We start from the raw sequence: 26,050 nt of genomic DNA on the forward strand, positions 1-26,050 counted from the left end.
CTCAAGCCATTTCCAGAATCTGACTACCATGAGCACACCCTTCACATGTTTGCTTTAGGGAAAGAAAAGATACAACTGTATGTTAAAAATCTGGTTTCTACAGTTATAATTTTAGAGGGGATACCATCTGGAGAAATCAACTCCTGCTCCTAGATTTTTTCAGCCAAATTAAACATTTTCTCACATTTCCTGGAGGTCATCTTCATGTTTCTGTTAAAATATTGGCTTTAAACACAGAAAACATCAAGTTTCTTATGTGCTGTGGAAAGGTCTTGGGTGAATTCTTTGGAGTATAAACTTTAAACAAAATTAATAATCATCAGAGAAGAGAAATTATCATCAGAAAGATTTTTGGGCTGCTGTTTTCAAACACTATGCAGGAGAAGCTATTTACTCCACAGGGGAAGCCCTGGTCTTTATCAAGCAAAAGGCATGCTACTCTTCCCAAAAATGCGAATGTGACTTCTGCCCAACCCCACACCCCCAACCCCCCTGTCCAAGCAATTGTATTACTAGTAAATGGGAAGTGTGTTGTATTTCCAGCATATGTGTGTGTGTGTGTGTGTGTGTGTGTGTGTGTGCGCGTGCATGCTTGTGTGTGTATGTGTATGTTTGTGTGTGTCTCTGTGTATGAGAGTGAGAGAAAGAGAGAGAAGCTTAGCATTTCACTGCGGCCCTTCTTAATGTTCAAAGCACTTATCCATCAATAATTAGCAAACCTGCCCTGGAGCTCAGAAAAACAGGTCATTATTATTAATTTCACACTGCAGGTATGGGAGACAGAAAGACCATAATAATATGAAAGATAATTATGCTACAAGCATTTGGGGAACCCTTTTCTGTTTGAGAGTTGATAGTGCTTAGAAAATTTTAGCTTCAGTCATTCTTACATCACTAATTTTAGGACTAGGTATACAAGTTGAGTTTCCTTATTTTTCCTGGATCTTATGCCATCCTGCCTCTACGGTGACCAGAGCCTATACTCCAACTCCTCCAGGCTTCCTGGGATTTTGGCAAAGGTACCCTGCCACCTGATCTGTCTTACTGAGAGCTGATGGAAAAGCCCATGGCCTCCTAGTGCCAGGGCAATACGTATTTTGAAAGGAAGCCCATGCCAGTATATTAAGAGTGTTTATTGCAGAGTATCTTACCCCTGCACTGTGTTTGAGTGTAAAACACTTATGGTAGACACTGATCACACAGTTTAAAAAAAGACTCTTAGTTCATCACTGCCAAACAAGATTTCTGTATGATGGAAACTTCTTTCCCTTAGCACTCAAATGCAGTTCTCTCAGTTTCTTTGTTGGTATTAAATGAACCTCTTATCTGGAGTCCAGGAGCTATAGTGGTTTCTGCCAGCTTCTTACAGTTCATGGGCTTGAAGGGTAGCAGAATCTGCCACCCTAAAATATGCCACTTTGTCATCAGGATTATTTCGAGCTAAAGGTAGTCAAGAAATAGTCTGCATTCTGTTTGGGTAAAAGCAGAACGTAAATTTGTAAAGAGTGTCCCTGCTCCAGTCTCTACCAAGGAAAAGAGAAGTTAATCTCCAGAGACAACGCTAGACCTTTCAGCCCAGAGACAGCGCCAGAGGAATCTATGTAACCTTGTTAAAACTAGCTCTCGCCTACTGTTAGTTCCCCCATATATTTACCTCCTACAGTTTGATGCCCTTACCAACTCAGAGTTCTTTTCTGTTATCTTGTCATGTCTCTAAAAATTTATTCTTTTGTTAACATGATCTGTAAGCTCAAGTCCTAGCCACCCCTTTGAGTTACTGAGTTCTCTCTTCTACTTGCATGATGAACGTATTAAAAAACATCTATTTTTTTTGTTTGTTTATCTGTCTTTTCTCAGTCTAGTTTGTAGAACTCTAGCTGGGGAACCTAGAAGGATAGGAAGAAAAAGATTTTTTTTTTCTGCTCTGTTGCCTAATGGAAGAAGAGAACCATGACTATTTGTTTGGTAAAAACCAAACACTGAAATAATCCGAAGCCAGAAAAAAAACTTTTAAAATTGAAAAAAAATTAATGGAACGTGGCTTTTGGCTATTTCTTTTAAGAATGTATGGCTTAAATGTACGTAGCTGGGGTTTGATGGGTAAATGAGTAGTCATGTCCCCTGGCATTCACGTCATTTTCCTTAATTACAATAAGTTCTTTTGGTTGATATTTTCACATAGGAGCCACCATCTATAGACTGAAATCAAATCTTGGTAATTTACTGGAAGGAGCAGAAGAATGTTGCTCTTAAGAAGGTGAGCAAATTTCTTCCTTATATCTAAATAAATTCCAGATGTATTAAAAGTTAATTATACAAAAATGAAGTAGTATCATTACTAGAAGAAAACACAGGTACATTTTAAAAATAATCTTTGCATAGGGAGACCTTTAGAAGCATGACATGAAACCTAGAAGCCACAACTAAAGACTGACAAATCAGACAAAATAAAATTTACGCATGGCTGTTCAGAAAAGAATACCATAAGAGACAACAAGCTGAAAAATATTTGCTATATACCGTATAGATAAAGGTCTACTTTCTTTTTCGTAAAAACAATTCTTACAAAATAAAAATTAAAAGAGGAATGAACAAAATATGAATGTAAAAAGTGGACAAAGGTAGCAACAAACAATTCATAGAGAAATGAATACAAATGGACAATAAACAAAAAGGTGTCTAATCTTTAAAAAACTCACGTTAGGCTAGTACTGAATGACCATTTGTTACCTATGAAACCAGTAACAATTAAAAAGTTTGGCAGCACTCACTGTGGGCAGGAGAGTGTGTAAAAGACACTTTTACACCCTGGTGGTGATGTTTATAATTTGGCACTTCGCTATGGGATGGGCAGTTGTCACTCTGTAGCACAGTTTTAAATATTCATGCTCTTTGATCCGGCAGTTCCTTTTCGAGGAGTTTAGCCTACGCATGTGCTCCCAGAAGTGCACAAAGCTATATGTACATGGATGTTCAATGCAGAATTGTTTATCAGAATAAAAGCTGCAACTAATCTGAAGGCCCAGAGATAAGGCAATGTTACATAAATGACGGTGCGTCTGTGCTGTGGACACTCTACAGCTCTTGGAGCCAGGGCTGGACTTTGAGATACTGATATGGAAAGACATCTCTGCAGATTTTATTAAGTGAAGAAAAGTAAGTTGGGAACTCAATGTGGAGTATGTTTCAATACATATAAGACACAAAGTAAATAGACATGTCTGTTTACATAGGCTGTGAATATATGCCTATGTGTGAATAAAAGAGTTATACCCGGATATAGAATAAATGATTAATAAGGCTGAGTCTGAGAAATGCGATTGGGCAGGAGAGAGGGTTCAAGGAAGGGAGAGCTTACTCCTTACTGTATATCGTCGAGTCCTATCTGAATTATTTTTACATCATATATTCCTTTGATAAAAATTGGAGAAGATGGGTGGCTTCCTCATTTGTCCCTTATTCCTGTGTGCTCTGCTACAAAGGGAACCCCAAGGAGAAACCAGACTCTTGACTGCTGCAGGCTGAGTTCCTGCATCTACAAGGAACTCTTCAGTCAGGTACAGATCCAGCAGCAAGGGGGGGACCCCAGATCGTCGTCATGGTGTAGTTCTGGTCCTCAGTGTGGATTCATTCAGTGGAATCCGACTCAGCCCACATTGCCGAAGTCATTTTGGAAACAAATCTCTGATCTTAGCTCGCTTATCAGTGACTTTTTTTTCGAGCTCCCTCTTGTACTCCCCAGGAAGTAGAGACAACAGCCCTCACCCTTCTTTCCTAATAGCCCTTTGGGTAATTGATTCATATTTCCTTGGCTTTCCCCATCCCCTCCTCTACCACTTAGTCCTTTAACTCTTATATGCAATTTCCAGGGTCTTCTAAGTGTCTTTTACATAAAACTTCAACAAAAAATGGTAAACGTCCACTGGGGCAGCTGGCCCTGAAGCTGTCTTGGTCCTGCCTGGTCCCCCCACTGGCTGGGCTGGCAAAGGGCTAGTGGATGGCCTCAGAGGCCTCTCTGTTCACCACGCCAGTTCTGCAGGGCCATCAGCAGCATATCCAGGATCCCTGGGATCTGTCTTCTCATTCTGCTTAGGGCTGCTAGCGGGTGGGGTGTAAGAGAAAGAGCCTTTCAGGATATGAGGACGCCCTTCTCACTTTTAAGTGGATTGTCACCAGTCCCTGGGGCAGTGAGGTCTCTTTGGGAGAGAAAGGTGAAGGTGACACTCTGCAAACCAAACCTGAGTCCAAACATCATTCAGTAGCCCTTGAAGGAAAGCAAAATATGCCATGTTGGTGTATTGATTATTTTGAGCTGTAGACACTTACAGCAACAGCACATGCAGAAAGAAGCTTTCTCCGAACGCCGGCCTTATCTGCCTAAAGACAGAACAGAGTGTCCAAAAGGAACCTGATTGTCATAGATCTGCCCCCCCATGCCCCACCCAGGAAGCTTTCTGAAGCAAGGAAGATGGGCTCTTATCATGGGAGAGGAGGTGCTACACCCAGACAGACCTTGTTACAAACTGTCATGCCTCCCACTGTTCTCCTAAGGTCCATCCATGCTTCCCCAAAATCATGTGTGGGCCCCTAAAAGGCCTACCCTAGTCCTTTCCTGTTAGGGTGGTATTTAGTTTTGGATTCCAAGCCACCTCAGAGAGTTACTCATTTTTATACATGAGGTACACATGTTTCTAACTTCTGTTTGTTTTTCTTCTCTTACTCTTTTATTACATGGGGTCTCAGCTCTGAACTCAGAGGGTGGTGGGAAAATTGTTCCCCTGCACAGGCCTGTCTGTCTCTCTGTGGGCGGAGCTGGGACACCCTTCTTCACATGGCCCTGCCCCAGTCCCCAGGGCCACCCTCACCCTATACTGGTCCACAGGAGTAGGTGGTGGGGCCCAGGGATTTAGTTATTGATTCTCTGTAGGGACTCTGAAGATCATCACAATGGCACGAAGATTATTTTAAATTAAAAACATCTGAACAAAACAGTAGCTAAACTTCTTTTGCTGATTAAGCGAAAATCCAGCAGCCATAAATCCCCTTTGTGGCGGGTGTTGGGGGTGTGGTTTACAGCCTAAAAAGTAGATTGACCACTAGTACCCAGATGAGAACAAACATCACCAACTCTCATGCCTCCCATTTGTTTCCCTAAAAGCCCAGGTGTGTCCTAAATGTGCTTTTTTTCTGTAGAAACTCTTTTCTCCTCTTCCTTTCCTTACTCGGTATATAAACCCCTGTCTTGAGCAGTGCAGAGACGTGCTGCTTTTATGCATTTCTATGTGTGTATGAAAAATTTTCTCTTGTTAATCTCTTTTGTTAGTAAATTTACAGGCCCCCAACTATTCTTTTGTTAATCTTTGAATCTGTCTCTTCTCTTGTTAATCTGTCTTTTGTTAGTAAATTTACAGGCCCCCAACTATCGAAGCCTAAGATGGTAGTGGAAATTTTTTCCTCCCAAAACAGGACGCTAAAATTTTCTAGAAACTTATGTATAAAGTATTGACATCTCATGAGGGACTGTTGCACTATTCATATTTTGATATTCATATCAAAATGCATACATTAAAGTGGGTGCTTTTCTTCAGGGGTGGGGAGGAGAGGCACGAGGATAAAGTATGAAGGGAAACAAAAATACGATGGTAAAGAGCCACCGGCGAAGTCGCAGTAGGCAGTGTTTGCACCTGGGGTAGCGGGAGCACTAGACGGAAACGTGCCGAAACAGAAGGCGCTCTTAGACGGCGGGATTGTTGCTGATCTTTTTGTTCTACTTCTCTTGTATTTTCTAAAAGTTTTATAATCAGTGTGTTTTATTTTCATTATCCCCAAGCCCAAAAGTTGAAAATGTTTTCTCCTGCTTGGGTGGGCGGGCCCCAATACTCAATTTCCCCCATTGCTTCTGTCAGCTGCCTCCCACTTCTTACCCATCTGCCTCTCCTACATACACACACTCACACGCACACACACACGCACACGTGTGCATGCATGTGCATACTCGCGTATACTCGCACACGCACGTGCACACAGACACAGACACACACACACACAGGCTTTTACAGAATTCCCATATCTTTGTCTTGGCTTGTGCAAGGATCAGTAGTCTCTACCTTTTTTTCCAGAATGACCTCCTAGTTTTAGGATTGTCTTCGTTTTCCAAGAATAACTGACCTGTGCCCTTTTATCCTGCCCTGCTTTGTGGGTCTGCCTAGATTCCTGGTGTCCGCCTTCCTCAGTTTATCTCAGTCTGGTGCTGCCACATTGTGTGGAAACGAGTTGTGCCCCCCCAACTCACATCCTTTCCTGAACTTCAGAATAGCACCATGTTTAGAGATAGGGTTTGCAGGTGTAATGTGTTAAGACAAGGTCCTACTGGAAGAGAGTGGGCCCTTTTAAGAAGAGGGTAAGAGACACAGAGGCACACAGGGAGCTCACTGTGTGATGACAGACAGGGGCTGGAGTGGCGTCTACAAGCAAAGGATTGCCGAGGAAGCACCTCTCCCACCCTGGAGCCTTCAGAGTGAACATGGCCCTGCCAGCACCTTGATTCTGGACTTCTGGCCACCAGCACTGTGAGAAAATAAATTTCTCTTGTTTTCAGTCACCGCATGTGTCGTCCTCTGTTACAGCAGCCCCAAGAAACTAACACATCTAAGCTAGGCTCAATTGGGTGTTCACCAGGGAGAATTCTGTGTGCCCAGAAAAGCCTGCCTCCAGGACCGTCCTGGACTGGCATTCTCAACAGCTGGAGTCTTGGGGGAAGATGAGGGAGAGGTCTCCTTTTTGCCTTTATTTGTGCTAAAACCAGCTCCAGTTGAACACAAATCAGAGATGAAATTAGGCCTTTTCCTCTACTTTAATGAAAACTTTACTTGGGCCATGCAGCGAACACTGAGAGAAAGATGTTCTCAGAATCTGGAAAGTGCAGTGGAAAGATTAAAATCCTGTGGAAACCTTGCTTTTTCCCTCCCTGCTGTGTCTCTCCACTGCCGGAGCACTAATAGGCTCTAGGGACAGAAGTTCCTGGGAGCTCACAGTCAAGAAAGCTGTCCTGGAAACAGCCAGGAGCCATTACCTCCTGCGACTGTGCTGTCACTCCAGCTGCAGTGAGTCACCTGCTGTTTGAGATGTGCTGGTCCTTCTGCCACTCCCCGCATCCTGGGAGGACTACCACCGGTCTTGTCCCCACTAAGCTGGTTTCTCCAGTAGGCACAGTGGATCTTTCCCCAGGCTACAGATGAGAGTCACTCACTCATCTGCTGAAACGTTTGGACCGTCCTCATTCACCATACAGTGAAGTCTGTTTTCTTCCGGTGGCTGCCAAGCAGTGTGGTCTATGGCTAAGGTGTCCTTCTGCACCTCCAGCCCCTGCTACCTCTCCTGTTCACTCCCTGCTCTCAGTTCTCTACAAGGCCTCTCTTTCCTTCTCTGCACCGGGCTAGTTCATGTGCATTGTCTATGCCTAGAACCATCTTCCCATTCCCTGCTGTCTGTTTATCTCTCCCATACCTTCCATTTTCATTTAAATGTTACCGTCTCTGAGAAATCTTTAAGCACCTGCACACGCACAGAGGCAGCTCTTTTAAGCCTGCTGGTTTACTGCGTAGCCTCTGCATGATTTGCAAAGCCATGTTTCTGTGATCACATGGAGCGTGCCTGTCTCTTCCACTAGACTGCTAGGTTCTGAGGGCAGGAACTGTATCTTTTTCATCGTTTCATCCCAGCACCCAATCCAGAGCCTGGCTCAGGCTAGAGGCGTGATTAAATATGTGTTGTACGAATGCTGAACTTTCAGGTAGCTCTGGAACCAGGCTCCACCCTGATCTGCTCTTCTCTGGGTCTGCAGACCAAATTCCCATCTACCCTCCTCGCATGTATTTTCCACATTCAATCTGCATGTGAATTCACTGCTAGGAAAAGACAGGCCTCCCCGTCGATGGTGTGCGCAGCATACTTGATTAGTGTTGCCCGGCTGTGATTAATTTATATATAGAATTGTAACTTTTTTCAGAGAAGAACCCTGCATTTCCATCTTATCCTTCTGATGTAATTTGTGCTACTGCTCATTGATATCCTCCAAGAACTGCCTCCATTTTCTCCGTATCTCTGATATTTCAGACTGATAGTTGCACTTGTATAGGAAATGATTTTCCCAGGTTTTTTTTTTTGTATGTGTGTAGTGATGAATATTTTCCCCAGAGATAGAGCTCAGAAAATAATCTTTGTCTGTACTTGGCAGGAGCTCTGCCTCCCGGTTTCCTCCTGCCTGCTCCTTTGCAGCCTCTGTCTTTCCTGCCTGCGTTGCTGCTTTTCCCAGCAATATTTTAGCAGCACGCCAAGCTTCTTCAGTTTCAGGGGTCTGCATTTTTCCAATTGGGACATACTCCCTTGGCCTATTTCTATTCATGGAGCTCACACATACAGCCTGTGTGTCTTCTTGTTCTGGAAAGATCTTTGAGGTTGGGAGAGAGGCTTAAGCAGAAATCAGAAGACCCCCTGAGGAGGGGAAATTCTGAAACCTCAGTTATGTTTATTGGGGGGAAAAGTGGTAGTGTGGAAAATGCAGTGGGCTTTGGGGAACACACAGGGATCCCCACTGAGATCTCTGGGGAAGATTCGAGTCAGGTCCTCTGCAAACAGAGTTGATATTCTTCACCTCATTCAATCCTCACCAGCCCCCCCAGAGGTCATTACTCATTAATTCACTCGCCGACTCTTTACTGAACTAATGTTTACTGAGTACCTAATATGTGCCAGGACATTCTGGAAGTTAAATGGTATGAGGCATTGAAAGCTCTTAACAGTGGGGTGGATTGAGATGTCATTTACAGGCATTAGGGTAAGGGCAGGGGTGGGGAGAACAGGGCTCCGTCTTGGAGATGTGAGAGTTCTATTCTAACATCTGTTCTCTCTTCACCCCTATTTTTCGAATAAGAAAATTGACTTTTACTAGATGTCCAAGATTATATGTTGCTACCAGATGGCTGTGAACTGGAACCCAGGTCAGTCTGATGCCAGAGCCGAGGTCTGTGCTCTCTGTTCCATACCCTTGAGAAAATGAAGCATGGCTGCACTGGGTGCTCACCCCAACCCTGTCCCCTGTCCTTATCTCTGTCTAGCATAGTGGCCCCTTTTATGTCCCCTGAATGCCTGTCACCCAGCTTACACTGTCTCTCGTATTTTAGATGTTACTCCTTTTGGCATAAAGAGTAGAAGAGGAAAATTAAATAACTTGAGGCATAGTGGTGATCCAATGAAAAATCATCATTAAAAGACATTAATTAGCTCATTTTCCTATGATGACTCATTAAGGAATGCTCTGGTGAAAGTGCTTCTCCAGACACTTAGGTAGGAAAATAGAAAAAGGCAAAGTTAACAGGTGGATTCACCTCTGCCTCTTCTCCTGAGACCAGCCAGTCCCTGGAGATTTGGAGACTGGCGCTCATGCTCTGACCGCACTTTCCCTGTGCATGCAGAGTGGGACCGTCCCGTCACAGCGCACCACTTGACATCTGTGATCTGTCTCTTCCCTGCTTACATTCTGCATCCTCAGATGCTCCAGCAGAGGACTTGGGTGGCACAGTCAGATCCACGAGGGTCTTTTGGATGATATATAAATGAGTGCTTTGAGGAAGTTTCTGCCTGATTCTCTTAAAAAGCAGCAACAACTTGCTTTTAAGACTTGCAGCCTTCACAGCTTAAACATATTTTCCCCGTGGAAAAAGAAACAATTTTCAAGTCATTTTCTGCATATTAAGCAGGCATTTGTTTATACTGCCAGCCAAGCTTTCAGACTTCAAGGAAATGTATTTTCCCAGGATGTTGGACTATAAAACTTAAAAAATACTAAAAACATTCAAAGGGTATGGGAAACAGGTGCAAACATAGACTCCACTGCAGGCTGGGGGCAATGGGCTTGTTCAGCTTTGGGACCACCCTAGTCCCAGAAGGAGCCTTTGCTCAAGCTTCCTGGCTCTGGATTCCGGGGTTCAAATGTGCTCTGGGTTCTTGCTACCACAATATGAAGTCACCCTTCCCCTTTCTGCCTTTCAGTCCCCTCTTCCATTTCAATAAGTTTGCAAGCAGATTGCAAACTGTCATCTCAACATCTTTACCTTCCACAATGGGATCTCACTAGAGATCATAGCAGGTGGCAAATTGGTCCGATTTATCATTATTTGCATTTTTAATTTGTGGTATTTTAGGCTGGGAGAGTTTTTTATGGGTCTTAAAATGGCAACACAAACATTGATACATAATTCATTATCTGTTTTTCATAATACATGTGGTTAACAACCCATTGACAACACAGAAAAATCATCAACACTTTAAGCAAGATAGAATTACAGCTTTAGCTTTTTTACCCCCTACTCTTCCTCTCTGTGGTCTCTAAGAATGAAGTGCTTGTAACCGAGGCATCATCTGCAGCCTCTGTGCTGGTGTTTGTTAACAGGAAAAGCTTTCTCAGTTGCAACTTTGTTATTATTCAGAATGATCAAATCTTAACCTACTGAGGTAAAGTATTTGTTGTGCTTCCACAGTTTCTTGAATTGGGAACATTGGGTAGGTTTTTGTTTTGTTTTGTTTTTGTTTGTTTTTGCTTTTTAGTGCTACACCTGCATATGGAAGTTCCCAGGCTAGGGGTCAACTGGAGCTGCAGCTGCCCTCCTATGCCACAGCCACAGCAACGCCAGATCCAAGCCACATTTGCAACCTACACTGCAGTTCATGGCAACGTGGGATCCTTAACCCACTGAGCGAGGCCAGGGATCGAACCCTCATGCTCATGGATACGAGCCAGGCTTGTTACCGCTGAGCCACAACAGCAATTCCTGGGTAGTTTTTAATTTAAGCAAAAGATGAGAAAGCAAGGGAAAACCTCCAGTCCTCATCCTGCTTTCGCTTTGTTTCCCAAAGCCCTGAATTTCACTCTGTAACACTCCCCTGTCCTGCTTTCCTTCCCCATCCCCTCCTCACCCCACGAGGCATTGCTGTTGGCATAACTCTTAAGTTGGAAGAAAGAGGAACACCTGTAATCCTTTTGAAACAACAGTTCCACAGATAAATGACACACATAGACAAAATGCCCCAGAATTTGATTGGAAAGACACTAGCAAAATAAAGGGGAACCTGAATAGTTTCATCAGAAGGATGATCAGTGAAGAAAACCAAGCAGTTGAAATGATTATCCTTTAAGGATATCTTTTATCCAAATATTTATGGAATGCTTACTAGATTACTGGGTACCATTCATGGCATGTGGAAGGCCTCACTAGCCACATCAGCCTCACTAGCCATGTCAAGTTCTAATATCTTTCTAGACCCAAAGTAGGTAAGAAAGACATAAGAAAATTCTTGAATAGCTGCAAAATTTCCACACTAAGAATAATGACTTGCTATTAGATATCTGAGTCCAGCCACAATTTGCTGCAGACCTTGACATTGGATGTACTTTTTATTAATGACTAAACTTTCTTCTGGTAATAAATTAAAGAGACTCCAAAAACCATATCTTGGGCAACTAAATCCAGATTTTCATGCATGGTATTTTCCAGTCAGGAAGAGTCACTCCCAGAGTGAGTGTTTTAGAGGACCGGGAGGTGACAGATGACATCTCCAGTGAGCACTGGGCCATCTCCATAACACAAGGTTACAGTCGTCAGTGTGTCGTCCCTTTAAAGCAGAACAGACTCCTGGACAGTGAGGACGTATCACTTGCTCTTTATTCTTTTATGACAATTTGACTTCCCTGTTGCTAATAAACTGCTCTCTTCTCTGAGATTTATAATGTCAGGAGTGCACTGACAAGGATAGTTAAATAAGTAATAAGGTTCTAAGGGAATGCTTATGTTAGTATATAACGCACCATTTGTCAGCGATCTGAAAGACATTATTTCAAACAGAGGTAACTAGGGGATGTTACTAGCCAGCAGATATATTTATTCATGGCAGTGTAGAAAAGATTTGTCATCATGTGAGTCATGTTCTTAATTGTCCATACTTTTTGTAAGTTACTTTTAAAATGAAAATATCATAGCAGATATTTTAAATAAATTTCCAATTTTAGATACTATATGTACCAAAAATATGCCAGACTTGGGTTTTAGGAAAGAAAACAAATGGCTGAGATGTACTTCCAAATGTTAGCCTAGCATCGGTTTATTTAGTAAGGCTGGCCTGCTGCCAGAATCCACATAAGTAGAGAATTGTGCAGTTATCCAGATAATCTGATCCAAAAAACATCTTTTGCTTGAAATGTTGTTTTTTTTTTTTCCCCTCGGGCAGAAATATCTAAGCTCTTTGGCTTAATCATCTCTTTTATATGATTTGTGCAAATTCCGTGTGAAGCCAGGGAACAAACAAAACTCCCCTAAGCTTCCTTGAGACATCACTGGCCGTACTGCTGGTAGGTGGAATTTATTGTACAGAAACAAAGAAATAAGAGGGAATAGCTACATTCCTTGGAGTCTCTTTGGTTAACCTCTACACTGACCACCACCAGTTTTTCTGTGAACATGATAGGATTTATGGAAGTGGTTCCAAGTCAGGAGATGCGTCCAAGATGAGGGGACAGATGGAGTAGAATTAGTTTAATTATAGGATTTTTCATCTATTTATAATTTGTGGTGACCGGCAGCTTCCTGTGGGCCTGGCTCTTCTGCGCCTGGCTGTGGCCGATCCCATTCCTGCAGAGAGGTTCAGGGGCCCCAGGCGTGCACAACACAACTGTCCCCTCTGTGGTCCCAGTGCTTCATAACCCAAATCCTCTACCTCATCTTACGTACCAGCCAAGTAAATTTCCAAAACCCTAGCTTTCATTTCAGCCTCCTAATTATGAACTTTCAGTGGCTCTCCGTTTCCTGCAGGATCCCAACTGCTCAGCTTGACGGGCAGGGCCCTCTGAGATCTGTCTGCTCATCCCTTCGGGTTTCCTGCTGTGTGTCGCTACAGGAAGGCGTTACAGTCATCACAGGGGGCTTCTCAGTCCTCTGCCTGCTGTGGGCCGTTCCGGACCTCTCACCTTCCCTTCCCTCCTCTGAATGTCTACCTCTCTCCCCACTGATTCAGCTCCTCCTGCTCATTAAAGCCCACTTCACTTCATTTCTTCCTTTGAGATCTACCTCAACATGGTCCTTGGGGCCTCCTTTTCCGTGAGTTGGTGCCCATTCTTGTCCACCTGAATGTGTCCCATGCAGGGGCAACTCTTGCACTGAACCTTTTCCCTCCCGAGGTATGTTCCCCAGCTGCATTGTCAGCCTCCCACGTGACACCCTTTTCGCATGCTCCGTGACATCATGGGTTCTGATTGAATGGCAGGATGAGAAATTATGTAGTTTCTACTCTTTCAGTCACACCTTCTGCAGTAGAAGGATCTATTCAGATAGAGACAAATGTAACTCTGAGAACCCCAACGCATGAACAAGGCTTCTGACTTTACAACTTCCCACATTGGCCAAGAGCTGCCTTTAGGGCTGAGTGCCTGGAATAAAACAATGGTTTTATTACTTTTTAGCTATATGATATCTCTCTATCTCTGTGTCTTCACACAAATTAAAGATAATCATGGTTCCCATACCAATGGCTGTTGAGGGGATTAAAGAATATCATATAGGTAAGGAAGTTAGTGCTTGGCACATGGTAAGTGCCCACTAAATATTGGGTCTTAATTTAATATTAAATTGTTAAAATAATTAGGTCCTAGTCTTCTCTCTCTCTCTTTTTTTTTGGTCTTTCCTAGGGCTGCACCTGCAGCATACGGAGGTTCCCAGGCCAGGGGTCCAGTCAGAACTACCGCTGCCGGCCTATGCCAGAGCCACAGCAACGCCAGATCCGAGCTGCATCTGTGACTTACACCATAGCCCACAGCAACGCCGGATCCTTAACCCACTGAACAAGGCCCGGGATCGAACCCACAGCCTCATGGTTCCTGGTTGGATTCATTAACCACTGAGCCATGATGGGAATCCCAGTCTTCTCTTTTAAGGGAAGAGTCAGTTGACAGTAAAAGCCTGGGACCGTTATGCAGTAACAGACTTTGGAGATGGGTCTGCATCCCCTGGGCTAGTCTGGCAGTTCCAGGTATTCTCAGGGAGTTGCCCTGGGTCCATCTACTGGGATGACAACCCCAGCTGTACAGAGGCAGTTTTATTTTCATTTCCTGTACCTCTTCCTCAGCTCTTTGACAGAACTTGCAAGCCTTTCTCTATTTAGCCAGTTATTACTATTGAATCTAGGAGCAGCCCAGCCTAGGATGAGTTAGAGCCAATCTGAACAAGACAAGTGAAAACTATGCAGATGAGACAATCAAAATGTCCAAGACCAGGACTGGAAAACAAGCACAGGTATCGTAGACACCTGTGAGCTGCCTGCAGAGCTGAGGCCTTCACACCAGAACCGCAGTGGACTCCTGCCTGTGTGCTGCATTTTTTCCTATGTGCATTTGTGTGTCAGTCACCTCTTGACCAAATTATGTGGTTGCAGGTGTTTGACCTAATGGGCTGCTTTTCCTTCAGGCCTACACCTGCCACAGGTTGAGGAAGTTCCCTTCCTCCCTGTGGGCCTGTTCCAGGCACGACCCCGCCTTAGACCTGAAGACGACCCGTTTGTCTCCTGGACACGCCTGGAAGAGCCCACCAGCCAATCTGCCTGCGGGGTGGTAAGTGGGAGAGTTACCTTGAATTCGGTCTCGATGTTGGCTAGTCTGGCGAGTTCGTTGCTCAGCTCCAGCGCGGTGAGGACAGGGTCCTCGCTGGACAGGGACAAGTAAGCAGCACTTGCCAGCCCCTTGTAGGCGTTCATGCGCGAGCGGGAGTGGCTGAAGGAGTCCTTCCGCTGCTTCTCGGTGCACTCATTGCACTTGCAGAAGTAGTCGTGCGGCCGCTCGATGCGGGCGCCCTTGAGCAGGAGGATGTGCACGATCTCATACTCCTGGCAGTGGGCCGCCAGGATGATGGGCGTGATGTCGTGGGAGAAGCGCGTGCCGTCCTCGTCGTAGGCATAGAAGTCGTCGTCGCGCAGCTCCTGCTCCAGTGGGCTGAGCGTCAGGCGCTGGCCCTGCGCGAAGGCCGGGTGGTTGAGGATGGCCTCCACGATGCGGACGTAGCCCTTGCTGATGGCCAGCAGCAGCGCGTCCCCCACCCGCGCCAGGTTCTCCTTCTTGAGCAGCAGTTCCGTGACCTCCAGGTGCTCGTTGCCCACCGCCAGCTGCAGCGCGTTCTGCCCCATGTAGTCCACGCAGTTGAAGTTGAGGGTCTTGGACTCCTCCAGCATCTTCCTGACCACCGGGATGTTGCCATACTCGGCCGAGTCCAGGAAGCGCTCCTCCTCCGGCGTCAGGCTCGTGCCCTTCTCGTTAAACATGTAGGCAGGACCCCGGATGGCCTGACGGCGGCCCTTTTCTCTCAGTGTCGTGTGCCGGCGCTGCATGTTTTTGAAGGTGCTGCTCCCCAACCTGTGGGGCGACAAGGCAGGAATGCTTGTTACTCTCCCAGGATTCTGCAGCTTCCCCAAGGGCAGAGCAAACAGAAACGGTTAAAATGAAAAGGAATGTCACAGTTGGAAAATTATGAGAAATGTTGCAATCTTATTATAAATTACTGCTTTTTCACTAAGTGTAAGGCACATTGGATCACCTGAGCAATTCTTCTAGTAAGAGAAGAATATTGATTTAGTTATGCAGTATCTGTATGCCTTGGGTGGAGAAGTGTCTGGAGGGCTGAAATGTGGGTTTAGGCCAACTTGAATGGGAGGTGGAGAGCGTGAAGTCATGATATGGCTGAAACATACCTGTCTGTTTTATTTCCCTTTGTGCAAAGTCAGGCATGTCGCTAGACTTCCTGTGCTTTAGTTCAGTGCTTCTCTGCTTTTACCAGTATCGTGTGGATAACTTGTGTGCCACAGGGTCCATAGGAGGACTACGTGAAGTAACATGCGTGTGGAAAGGACTCAGTCGGTGCTGGTTTTATGCTCTGCTCCTGCCTGTTGGTATGGCCACTTCTCCAAGGGCTGTGCCGTAGAGATGGCCACCAGGGATCCTGGCGCCTTTGCTTCAGATGTATTGTCCCCACTGAGCTCCCACACTACGACAAAACTGCTTCAGTATGCAGGCATGGCCACATGCCTCTGTTTCTACGCTTAGTGCTGTGCTGTATCGGGCCTGTGCTTTCTTTGTCATCCCCATGTAGCCCAAGCACCCACGAAAGGGCAAGGTGTGGCATGAAGCAGGCATAGACTCATTGCCGCTTACTCATGGCCACTGGGTACGCCTTCCTGAGGAAATTCAGCCATAGTTTCTTAAGAGCAAGCTTGAATTTTTATATGGATGGAAAAGCAGGTTAATTTATATGCTGAGCTGATTTTCAATGTGTTGTCCTTACCTATTGTGGTAACATACAGTGTAACATTAATACTAATACTATTAGCAGGAGTAGTCAACATTTATTAAACACCTGTGATGTGCCTCAAACAACTAAGAGGTTAATGTACTTTACGTATATTGCCAGCGTAATTCTTGCATAAACCCTATGGCGTAGATGCTATTATTATCCTTAGCTCACATGAAGATCCCGAGACAGGCTGTCACATCAGCAGGTCTAGCGTAGGAATCCTGGCTCCAGCTTTTGCCAGCCCTGTGACTTTGGACAAGTTACCTAACCGTTAGTTTGTCAGGGTTTTGAAATGGCAGACTAGAGGGAATAATAGCTGTCACGTATTTGAGCTTGAGCTGGACCCCCATCTCTGGATCACCTTGACTCCTTGTTCGAGATGCTTTAACTATAAAGTAGAGACTCTGGACCAGACGTTCCCTAATTCTCAACCAACTTGAACCTCTCACACTGTTTTGATTCTCCAGTTGGCCCTACCTATATTTTCAAATCTCCTTTTCTAGTCTGTCCCCACTCAAATCATTCACATGTTAGGATGGCATACATTTCAAAAAGAAAGTATCTGTTGTAAAGAGCAAGTACTTGGGTGTCTTAGACTATTTTCCGTGTTCCCGATTGTTTTTCGTTTTTGTCGTTGTTGTTATTGGTCAAGTCTCCATGTATTAAGAATACTCAGGGAGTTCCCACTGTGGTGCAGTGGGTTAAGATTATGACTGCGGTGGCTTGAGTTGCTCCAGAGGCATGGACCGGACACATTGGGTTAAAGGATCTGGTGTTGCCACAGCTGCGGCATAAGTCATAGCTGTGGCTCAGATTCAGTCCCTGACCCAGGAACCTCCATATGCCGCAGGTGCAGCCTCCCCCCAAAATAAAAAAAGACAAACAACAACAACAACCAAAAAACCCCAGGGCTTCCTGTGGTGGCTCAGTGGGTTAAGGATCTGGCGTTGCCCTGAGCTGCAGTGCAGGTCACAGATAAGGCTCAGATCTGACATTGCTGTGGCTGTGGTGTAGGCCTGCAGCTGCAGCTCCATTTCCACCCCTAGTCTGGGACCTTCCATATGCCACGGGTGTGGCCATAAAAAGAAAAAGTCATTTATAAAAAATAAACTGAAGTCATTTATAAAAAATAAACACACAAAAGTAATCACAGAAGAAGGCTTCTAAATTACATTTTGAAATAAAATAGTGTCACTCAATGTTGTGATTTTTAAAAATTTGGGGGCTTTCTGTTCATTTTACCTCTTGACATGCTCAAACCTGTTTGGTTTTAGCGCCTTGAGGGGCCTGATTTGGTATAAAGCAGAGACTTGGAGGTTAGACCTTATGCTCTAACTCTGCCTAGTCCTGAGTCACACTTCTTGGGAGAAGCTGCTGAACCATTCAGTGGATCAGCTTCTTCATCTGCAGAAAAGGGAAAGGAATAATGATGGGCAAATCCTTCCAAAGGCAGCTGTGGGTGATGAATCCTGATGGAGAGCTCTGAGCTCCTTTCGCGAGAATGTCTCAGCTGTCACCCACTCTTCTACAGTGCACATTGATCCAAGATTCTCCAGATGCAGGTTTGTGAGTGCCTTCTGAACTGTTTCTCTCCACAATGCCCTCATTCCAGGGACAGAGGATGCTCACTGATGCCAGTGCAGACTGGAGATTGGGAGTCCAAGAGTGATCTTTACAGGAGGGAGAAGGGCTCACAAATTGGTACATGTATTAAGTCTTATAGGTTTCTCAGAAGGAGAGGCAGTGACTGAGTTGAAAGCTAAGCCATTACCTCATTTGTGTCCTCAAAGGGCCTTGTTTCAGAAGATGATATAAACTCAGTTTTATGATCTGTCATCTGAGTACACACACTCAGGTGGGAATTAAGCCCACAGAAGACTAAATAAAACTCTTTCTCATGGCATTTCTCAGCCTGTCCTGTGATGAGGCTTCCCCCTTCTCAGGAGCCCCTCTCTGGACTCTCAACCCGAATAAAGACACTTTCCATTCAAGAGCATCTGAGCTGAATGTCAGAGATGTAACAGTAACTGTCCTAGAAGGAGCTGGAGCTTGATTCCACATCGCTTTTCCATTAGCAATCTGCTCAAGGGGGAGGAGAGGTCACACTGCAAGGTCAAAAGTATACAACTAATACACAGTATCAAGCCACAGACAGATTAATTCAAAGGAAATATAATAACTACCAAACTAAGTCAGAGCAGAAAAACATTTCACAAGGAAGACATAAGTACCCAATCTAAATTCAGAGTCCACCTGAATGTCAGATGCTGTAGCCTACAAATGTTAAGGATGTTAAAGCCTCATTTGTTAATTCCCCTCTTTATGCAAACGAACATAAAAAGCAATGTACTAACATTCTCATTTTTAGGTAGAGAAACTGAGGTAAATGACTGAACTTTAGGGCAAATACTTTCTGCACAAGAGTAGAGCATTGTATAAATCTTGATGTTTCCGTAATAATTGTGATTTATCAAAGAAAAATACGTGCGCGTGGCAGGTATTTGTGAGAAGTTAAAATGGTCTCATCGTTTGGCATGATTTTTTTCTGAATGACCTTGAAAGCAAACACCCAGATGTAGTAAGAAATAAACAAGCCTCTCTTTCCCGCCTTTAAAATACCTCAGCTTTGAGATGCATTTGGATGCTCACAGCATTGTCAGTTCTGATCCCTTCCTGATAGAATCTGGCATTAATGAAACGTGACGGGCCTTCAAGTCATGTATGCAAACAAGCATGTAGTGGGGTCTGCTGCACCATGAGACTGCTCTCAAGATAAGGGTTCACAGCACAGCCTGGAGCTACATGAATTGATTCAGATATTGGTGGAGGCCTCTTAACCCTCCTGGGAGTTCCTGTTCGCTCCAGCTTTTCTTCTGATGATGCTTTTTAAACATTTATTTTTTCAGCTCTGTTAAGCTCTGTTAAGGTAGAATTGACAAATAAAACTGTGAAATATTGAAGTATATATACATTGTGATGATTTGATATGTGCATACACCCTGAAAGGAATCCCACCCATCACCTTATTATTTAACACGTCTATCACTATACACACACACACACACACACACACACACACACACACATATGTTTTGATTAGAACATTTAAGGTGTACCTCTTAGCAGATTTCAGTTACAGTGTTATCAGCGTTAGTTACCGTATTTTACCTTAGATCTTCAGACTTTATTCATCTTATAGCTCTAAGTTTGTACTCTTTACCAACCTCTCTGTTTCCCCCATTTAAACGTTTATACAACTATGTAAATATTTAGCCGCTGTACCCTTGCCATATAATCTTGACATTATCGTCAAGCTTTAGCCATACCTTTCACACAGGTTGGAAAGAATCCACAAATGATGATATGTCAGAAAGATAAAGTCGTTTGGCCCTTGATAGCTGGTGGCCAGAGCTCACAGTCATGAATCTGAAGTGTTGCTCTGCTGGACCCTGGGGATCTTGTCACAGTTTTACTGCCAATAATGAGCAAAACGATTCTTCCTAAAATGCAGTTAACATTTGATTGCCCTTTCTTTAATATTTTTCTTAAAAATGAACTTTGAATGCAAATGCCTTTTTATTTGCATATATTACTGAGATAACAAGTGATCAAACTCTTCAAACACCTCAATTAAGATACTGTGGTTTTCATTTTCCATAAATGCATACATTGACATTTGATGTCATTGAGAGGAAGGGTTCCAGTGGAAACAAAACCGTATTTGAGAGGAGGACTGATTATTAAACTCCCTCTTGATCCCTTGGTTGCTATTTTTATCAAGCTGCTCTTACAGATGCATCAGCCAGTCTGAAGGAAGCCAGATGTCAGTGATCCATAAAAAGTATGAGTTCCACACCCTGAGTCCAGCTGCAAAAGCGTCATCGCAGAGCCGTTTGGAGATAGGAACTGTGGTTAATTACCGAAGAAGAAAAGGCCACACTTAATGAAAATGTCTTTTTAGAAATATTTGTTTTTTTTTTAATGAAATTGCTACATGCACCATAGGTCTTTGAGGAAATTATCCAAGACCGAAACCAATTCACTCTGTGACATTCCCCAACTAAACATGGAAACCAAACAAAATCTTGGAGGCAGGTCAGTCGTCCAGGAAAAAAACCCAGCTCTGATCCTCTTGCAGGTGTACATGTTATGAATTTTAGTTCAGAGAAATAGTGATGAAATAGCAAAGTGACCTGGAGTTTTCTCCTAAATCTAAGTTCTCTTACTCATAGAAAGAAAATAATAAAATCCATACTCTGTGTGCCTTAAGACTGCAGTCAAGATGAAATAATGTATATCAAACGTCCTACCCTAGAATGTTCTCCAGCCTTATACACATGTCCATGGCAATAATGATGAAAACCTTACATATCAGTACACTTAAGTGAATAATTATAAATTGGCTTACATTTTACTCTACACTAATATATTAAGCTCAGCTATTTTTCTAAATGACTGTATAATAGCAAGAGTTAATATGTATTACACATTTGCCATGTGCCAGACACTATGCTAAGTGCTTTATATGAATTGTTTTAAATTCACACAAATCATGTGATAAGCTTGGCTCTTTTCCTTAATGACTAATCATAATGATTAACACTTATTACACATTAATCATGTTGCCATGCTGAGTACTTTACATGCATTATCACTTTGAATTCTCATAAACTACTATATGATACAGTTGCTATTGTCATTCCCATTTAACAGATGATAAAGTGAGGCTCAGATAAAATAACCGCTTTTGCCTACACTATGTAATTTGTGAATGGTAGACGCACTGTTAGGAGTCCCATCTGTTTGATTTCAGAGCCCATGCTTTCAACTGCTATGCTGCTGCCATCCATCTTCCTCCTGCATTTTTTTCTAAGTTTCCTTAGACTGTAAATTCTCCCACTAGAGTGCAGGATCCTTGAGGGTAGGAGAATTAACCTGTTTGTATGGTATATGTATCTGGCTCCCAGTACCCCTCATACCTGGCATATAGTGCACGGTCAACTAACTTAATTCTTAAATACTTTAATTTGGGTTGGTTATTAAAGAAGGCCAATAAAACAGAGAGCTAGTGTTTACCAATGTCCTCTTTCTTACAAACGCAAGAGCCATATAATCCTATAACTATTATTTCCTATTTGTAACTGACAACTTTCAAAATAAAGTATGAGTTCCAAAGGAAAATCAGTTTCCAGTTAGCTCCATTATAAATAATGGCCCATAAGTTGCTAGGTTAGACTGCTAATATCACAGGATGTATTAAGTCTTGTGGGTGACTTAGGCAGATAGCTTGGGAATTCCACTTCTTTAAAATACTTCCAAATTTTTAAAAAAATGTGTTTCCAAAGTCATCCAACTTTTTTCTAGGTATCATTTTCCTTATTTTGTCAAAGTTGAGGTGAGATAGTGCATATAAATTATAGTGCTTTGCAAGTACTCTAGTAATAATTGGATACTATTAGCGATTTTAGTTTCATGCAATTATAATAATTGTGGATCCAAAGCATTCAAGTTCCCACCAAAATTAGTGAAAATGATTTGCTTGTACAGCACACATATTTTGAATAAAAAATATAATCACTTATTTACTCCTTAAATATACATGAGTTCATATACCTTTTGCCAGTCAGGTCCTACAGGAAGCAAGCCAAGTATCCTTCTACTCATTGTAATACATTATTTTGAGATATGCTTTCCAAATGCTTATCATGTGGGGTTTTTTCCCCTATTCCATCTTGAATTTAAAAATTTATCTAATGTTCCTGAATGTTGATAAATGATTTTATAAGAAATTTATTTTTCACCAAATATCATCATTCAAAGAAGAGGTTGTTCTCGGTATTTTCGAACTACCTTATGTATTAATATAACTGGTGCTTTGTGTGTGTGCTTATTTTATTTTTTCTTACTAAAGCCTAGTCTATTTGGAACTGGAGAGTTATGAAACTGGATGTCTATATCCCATTGTGTACAGCTTGAGATAGAGCTGAAACACGTTCTTCTAATAGTTAGAAGATTTTTTTTCCTCCAAAGGTTTTTCTTGGAATACATAGATATGTATAACCTTTTAATCAAAAGGTTTACTACCACATTGTTTGTGGACCTCTGTGACAAGAGTCTGAAATGAACATATACTACCAAAAAAGTAAGAGAGGCCCTTAAATCATGAAATTATAATTCTGAGAAAAATAGCATTCTGAAAATTTATCTGGGGAGGGAGGAAATGATTGCTTTTCCTAAGCAAAATACGCTCATCCAGGATACCGCATGCATCTGTAATTGGCTTCAGCGAGGCTCCATGTAGTTTTGATTTTTTTCTGGGTTAATTACTGCCTAAAGGAGTTAGCTAGTCTGTATGTCCTGAAGCTTAGGAACAAGTGTTTTTAGAAATGAATTTTTATGAACTTATAATTGTGACATAGAACCTTGGTAAATTGTTAAATGATTGAACCAATGTCATTGTTTAAGATATTAGTGAGTGAGTTTGAATCATAATCCAAAATGAACATTCTGGATTAATGTGAATTCATTCATAAATCTGATGTGTGCCCAATGCTTCAGAAATAGGACCCACCAGCAGGTGGCATTCTGAAGCAAAAATTCATTGAGTGCCACCAGAGAGGGTCAATCATTATTGCCTCTCTCAAATCTACCCTAAATCCATTAAGCCTTTAAATCACAATTAATGGCAATAGCATCCTGGGCATGTCGTCTTAGTCATACTTAAGTGAATTTACAACTTCAAACTTAAAAAGGGAGATTCTTTTTCTAGGGTTTCAAAGCATGTATCAAAGCCCTGCCAGATTACATCTCTTATTAAAAGCATAAATATGTCTAAAGGACATGTTTTCATCAAAGCAAAGCAAAGAAAAATAATAATCTCCTTCTTCCCACCTGTAGTTCTTTAGTGCTGGCTACTTATTAGAATATAGCCTTCTTCCTCCTCCTTCCCCCTGTAATTTACATTAAGATAAATACAACCACAAAAAATCAGATTAAAAAGCTGACAGTAGTGAAGTAGAAGGAGAAGTGACAACACATTCTCTTCTAGGAATAAAATTACACTCTAGCACAAAAGGACAGGGCTACCAGGATGAGTTCTCTATGAAAGGCTTTGTAAACTTAGACTTAAAGTGAGAAGTAAAAAAAAAATTCTCTACCAACCCAACAAATAAGAAAGCCCTCAGATGCAGATTTACATCTAAAAATCCAAGCAATGCACAAGAGGGAGATAGCTAATACAAAAAGTTTAATTCCATATTTCTGCGAGAAAACAACCTCTACTGGAAAAATCATTATGAAAGAATCATCATAGCTGCTTACATTGAGGGTGAAACACGCAGGCTTGTCCCTTCTCTAGATGACCGGAATCCGGTGTTGAGTCCCGGGAATCTGGCTCCCCATGGGTGGTAGCCAAATAGATGCCACTCTCCGTGGTGCTGAAGTGTGGGGCTGGTCGAGTGAGTGGAGTTGCAGGGATGTGAAAGCGCGCTCCACTGTCCTTTGTGTTGCAATAGTAAAAACTCGCCTTCGGAGGCAGACCCGCTTTACTGTTCTTTTCCTAATCTGGGGGAAATTTCCCAGGGAACATGATGGAGAAAGACGCGTGTGTGAGACTGGCATGCGGGTGGTGATGGGTTGTTAGAGTCTCCACCCCCTCTCCCAGTAGCTTTGAAAAGAAGGTAAGGACTCTGCCTTCCTGCCACAGCTCCTTAGGATTTCTGCCTGCCCCCTCTTACACCCCAGAACAGGGCACATAACACACATGCACACGCACACGTGCACGCATGAACACACACACACCTCAGTTATATAAGGTAGCAAGTTCTAGCTCCTGAAGCAGAATATTCGTCTGTTAAAAGAAATGAAAATGAGGAATGAATTGCTTTCCTACCTGTTGTGTCTGTGTGTGTTTACAGAGGGAGGGAGTTGAGAAGAACACTGTAAGGAGATGAACCTGAAGAATAACAGAGGTGGTTTACTTTAATAAGCTTTAAGGTCACACCCCACTTTGTCTTCTGTGAGTGATACATTTTCTAACTTCAACCTTTTGTTTCATGATCTTTTAGCCTTGTCTTGGATCAGGAAGAGGTCAGTGATGTAGATCAAGTCTAATGCTAGTAAAAAGACTTTAATAGGGTTAAGTTTCATTTGTGACTTCCATTTTTTAAAGAAAATTCCTAATGCAAAAATTTCCCCACCTCCCCATCCTCACCCATTGCTATTTTAATAAATGATCTACAATTCTTAAACATTATTTTGATGGCCTCATTGGAAAGAAACCTCCTTAACTGAAATATTAACTGTAAGAGAAACAAACCAGAATTATGCCCAGGATCTACCTGGGTCACTGAAAAATAAGTCAGAATGCTTATTCTTTGAAACCAACTCATGATCAACAACTGACAGTCTGTATTAATGACCATCTCTGTGTGCAGATACAATACTTAGGATAAAGAGTTGGCTTTAATGTATTTTGCACAATTTCATCCTAGGTTTATATGCAAATCAGATTGTGTTGGTTTATTAATATGCTACTGGCATTTTCTCTGCATACAACATGGCGTGTGGGAAAAGAGCCTGAAATTTTGATTCACTTATGAACTGTGTGACCTTGGGCATAATACTTAACCTCACTGAATCTCAGTCTTCTCATTTGTAAATGGTGGGTAAAAATGGGTAATAATGCTTTTTTCAAAGTGCATAGTAATAATCAATTGAAGTAACATATATATAAACACCCAGAAGAGTTAACATTTAAGAGATGCATAGTAAATTTGAGTTCTCCTCCCCTCCTTTCTCAAGAGAAGTTACAGTAATTATCCAGTTAAAACTCTAAAAAGCATGACAACAAACTAATTTTATTCTCATAAGCGTCCACACAAGCTCTCTAGTGTTAATGATTGTGCTTGAATGGATAAAATACTATTTAAAAAAATTTCTAAAACATCTAGACTTTTTCTCTTAAAAATTTTAGTTTTGAAGAACCAGGGAATTTTATTTTTAATTTTAATCAGCACAAAATACATTTAACTCATTTTTAATAAAATATTAATGAATTAAGAGCTATTTAGTATTACGGTAAAGTATAGAGCAAAACACGTGACGGGAACAGTGTCTTCTTCAACCCCAGAGTTAGAAGATGAGCTGTGACACTGATAATACCCCTTTGATTGGGATCCTCCTCCTCATGATTAGTGAAGCAAAATAGAATAAGATACTCTTAATCATAAAATACTTTCGAAGAATACTAGATTGTGGCTTTTAGTTGATGATGGAGATGAAGTCTTATTATATTCTGTTTTTAATAAATAACCCAAAGAAATTCTGACATGAACTGTGTTCTTGTTTCCACTCACGATGAGCTCATAAAAAAATGTATTTTAAAAACTGTGCCAATGACAGTACCACAGTCATATAGATGGAGGAAATGAGCTACCTGTAGATGTATTGATTAGAGAGATGTCAGAATCAGCTCTTTAGAAGTGTAGGTTAAGATGATATTTATGAAGGATCCACATTGTTAGAGCACTTCATCACTTCTGAAGGGTATTATACACAACACATTTGGTTTGGGGGTAAACACTTTTAATCTGAAAATAGTTACATACAGATCAAAGTATTTTCAATTTGTAAAAACACAAGAAATGATTATGTCCTCACTATTAACA

The 26,050-nt window shown here is 42.3% G+C and overlaps 1 protein-coding gene across 1 annotated transcript in view; it reads right to left on the minus strand.

Moving 5' to 3' along the window:
- Window positions 1-15,448, minus strand: part of TRPC7 (transient receptor potential cation channel subfamily C member 7) — a gene marked incomplete at its 5' end in the record, with an annotated part of 128,309 nt that extends 112,861 nt beyond the window's left edge. The window contains 1 exon segment of the mRNA NM_001145753.1: window positions 14,671-15,448. Within this exon segment, the coding sequence (NP_001139225.1) occupies window positions 14,671-15,448 (778 nt within the window).

This window comes from Sus scrofa, chromosome 2, assembly GCF_000003025.6.
Source record: "Sus scrofa isolate TJ Tabasco breed Duroc chromosome 2, Sscrofa11.1, whole genome shotgun sequence".
Lineage (NCBI taxonomy): Eukaryota > Metazoa > Chordata > Mammalia > Artiodactyla > Suidae > Sus > Sus scrofa.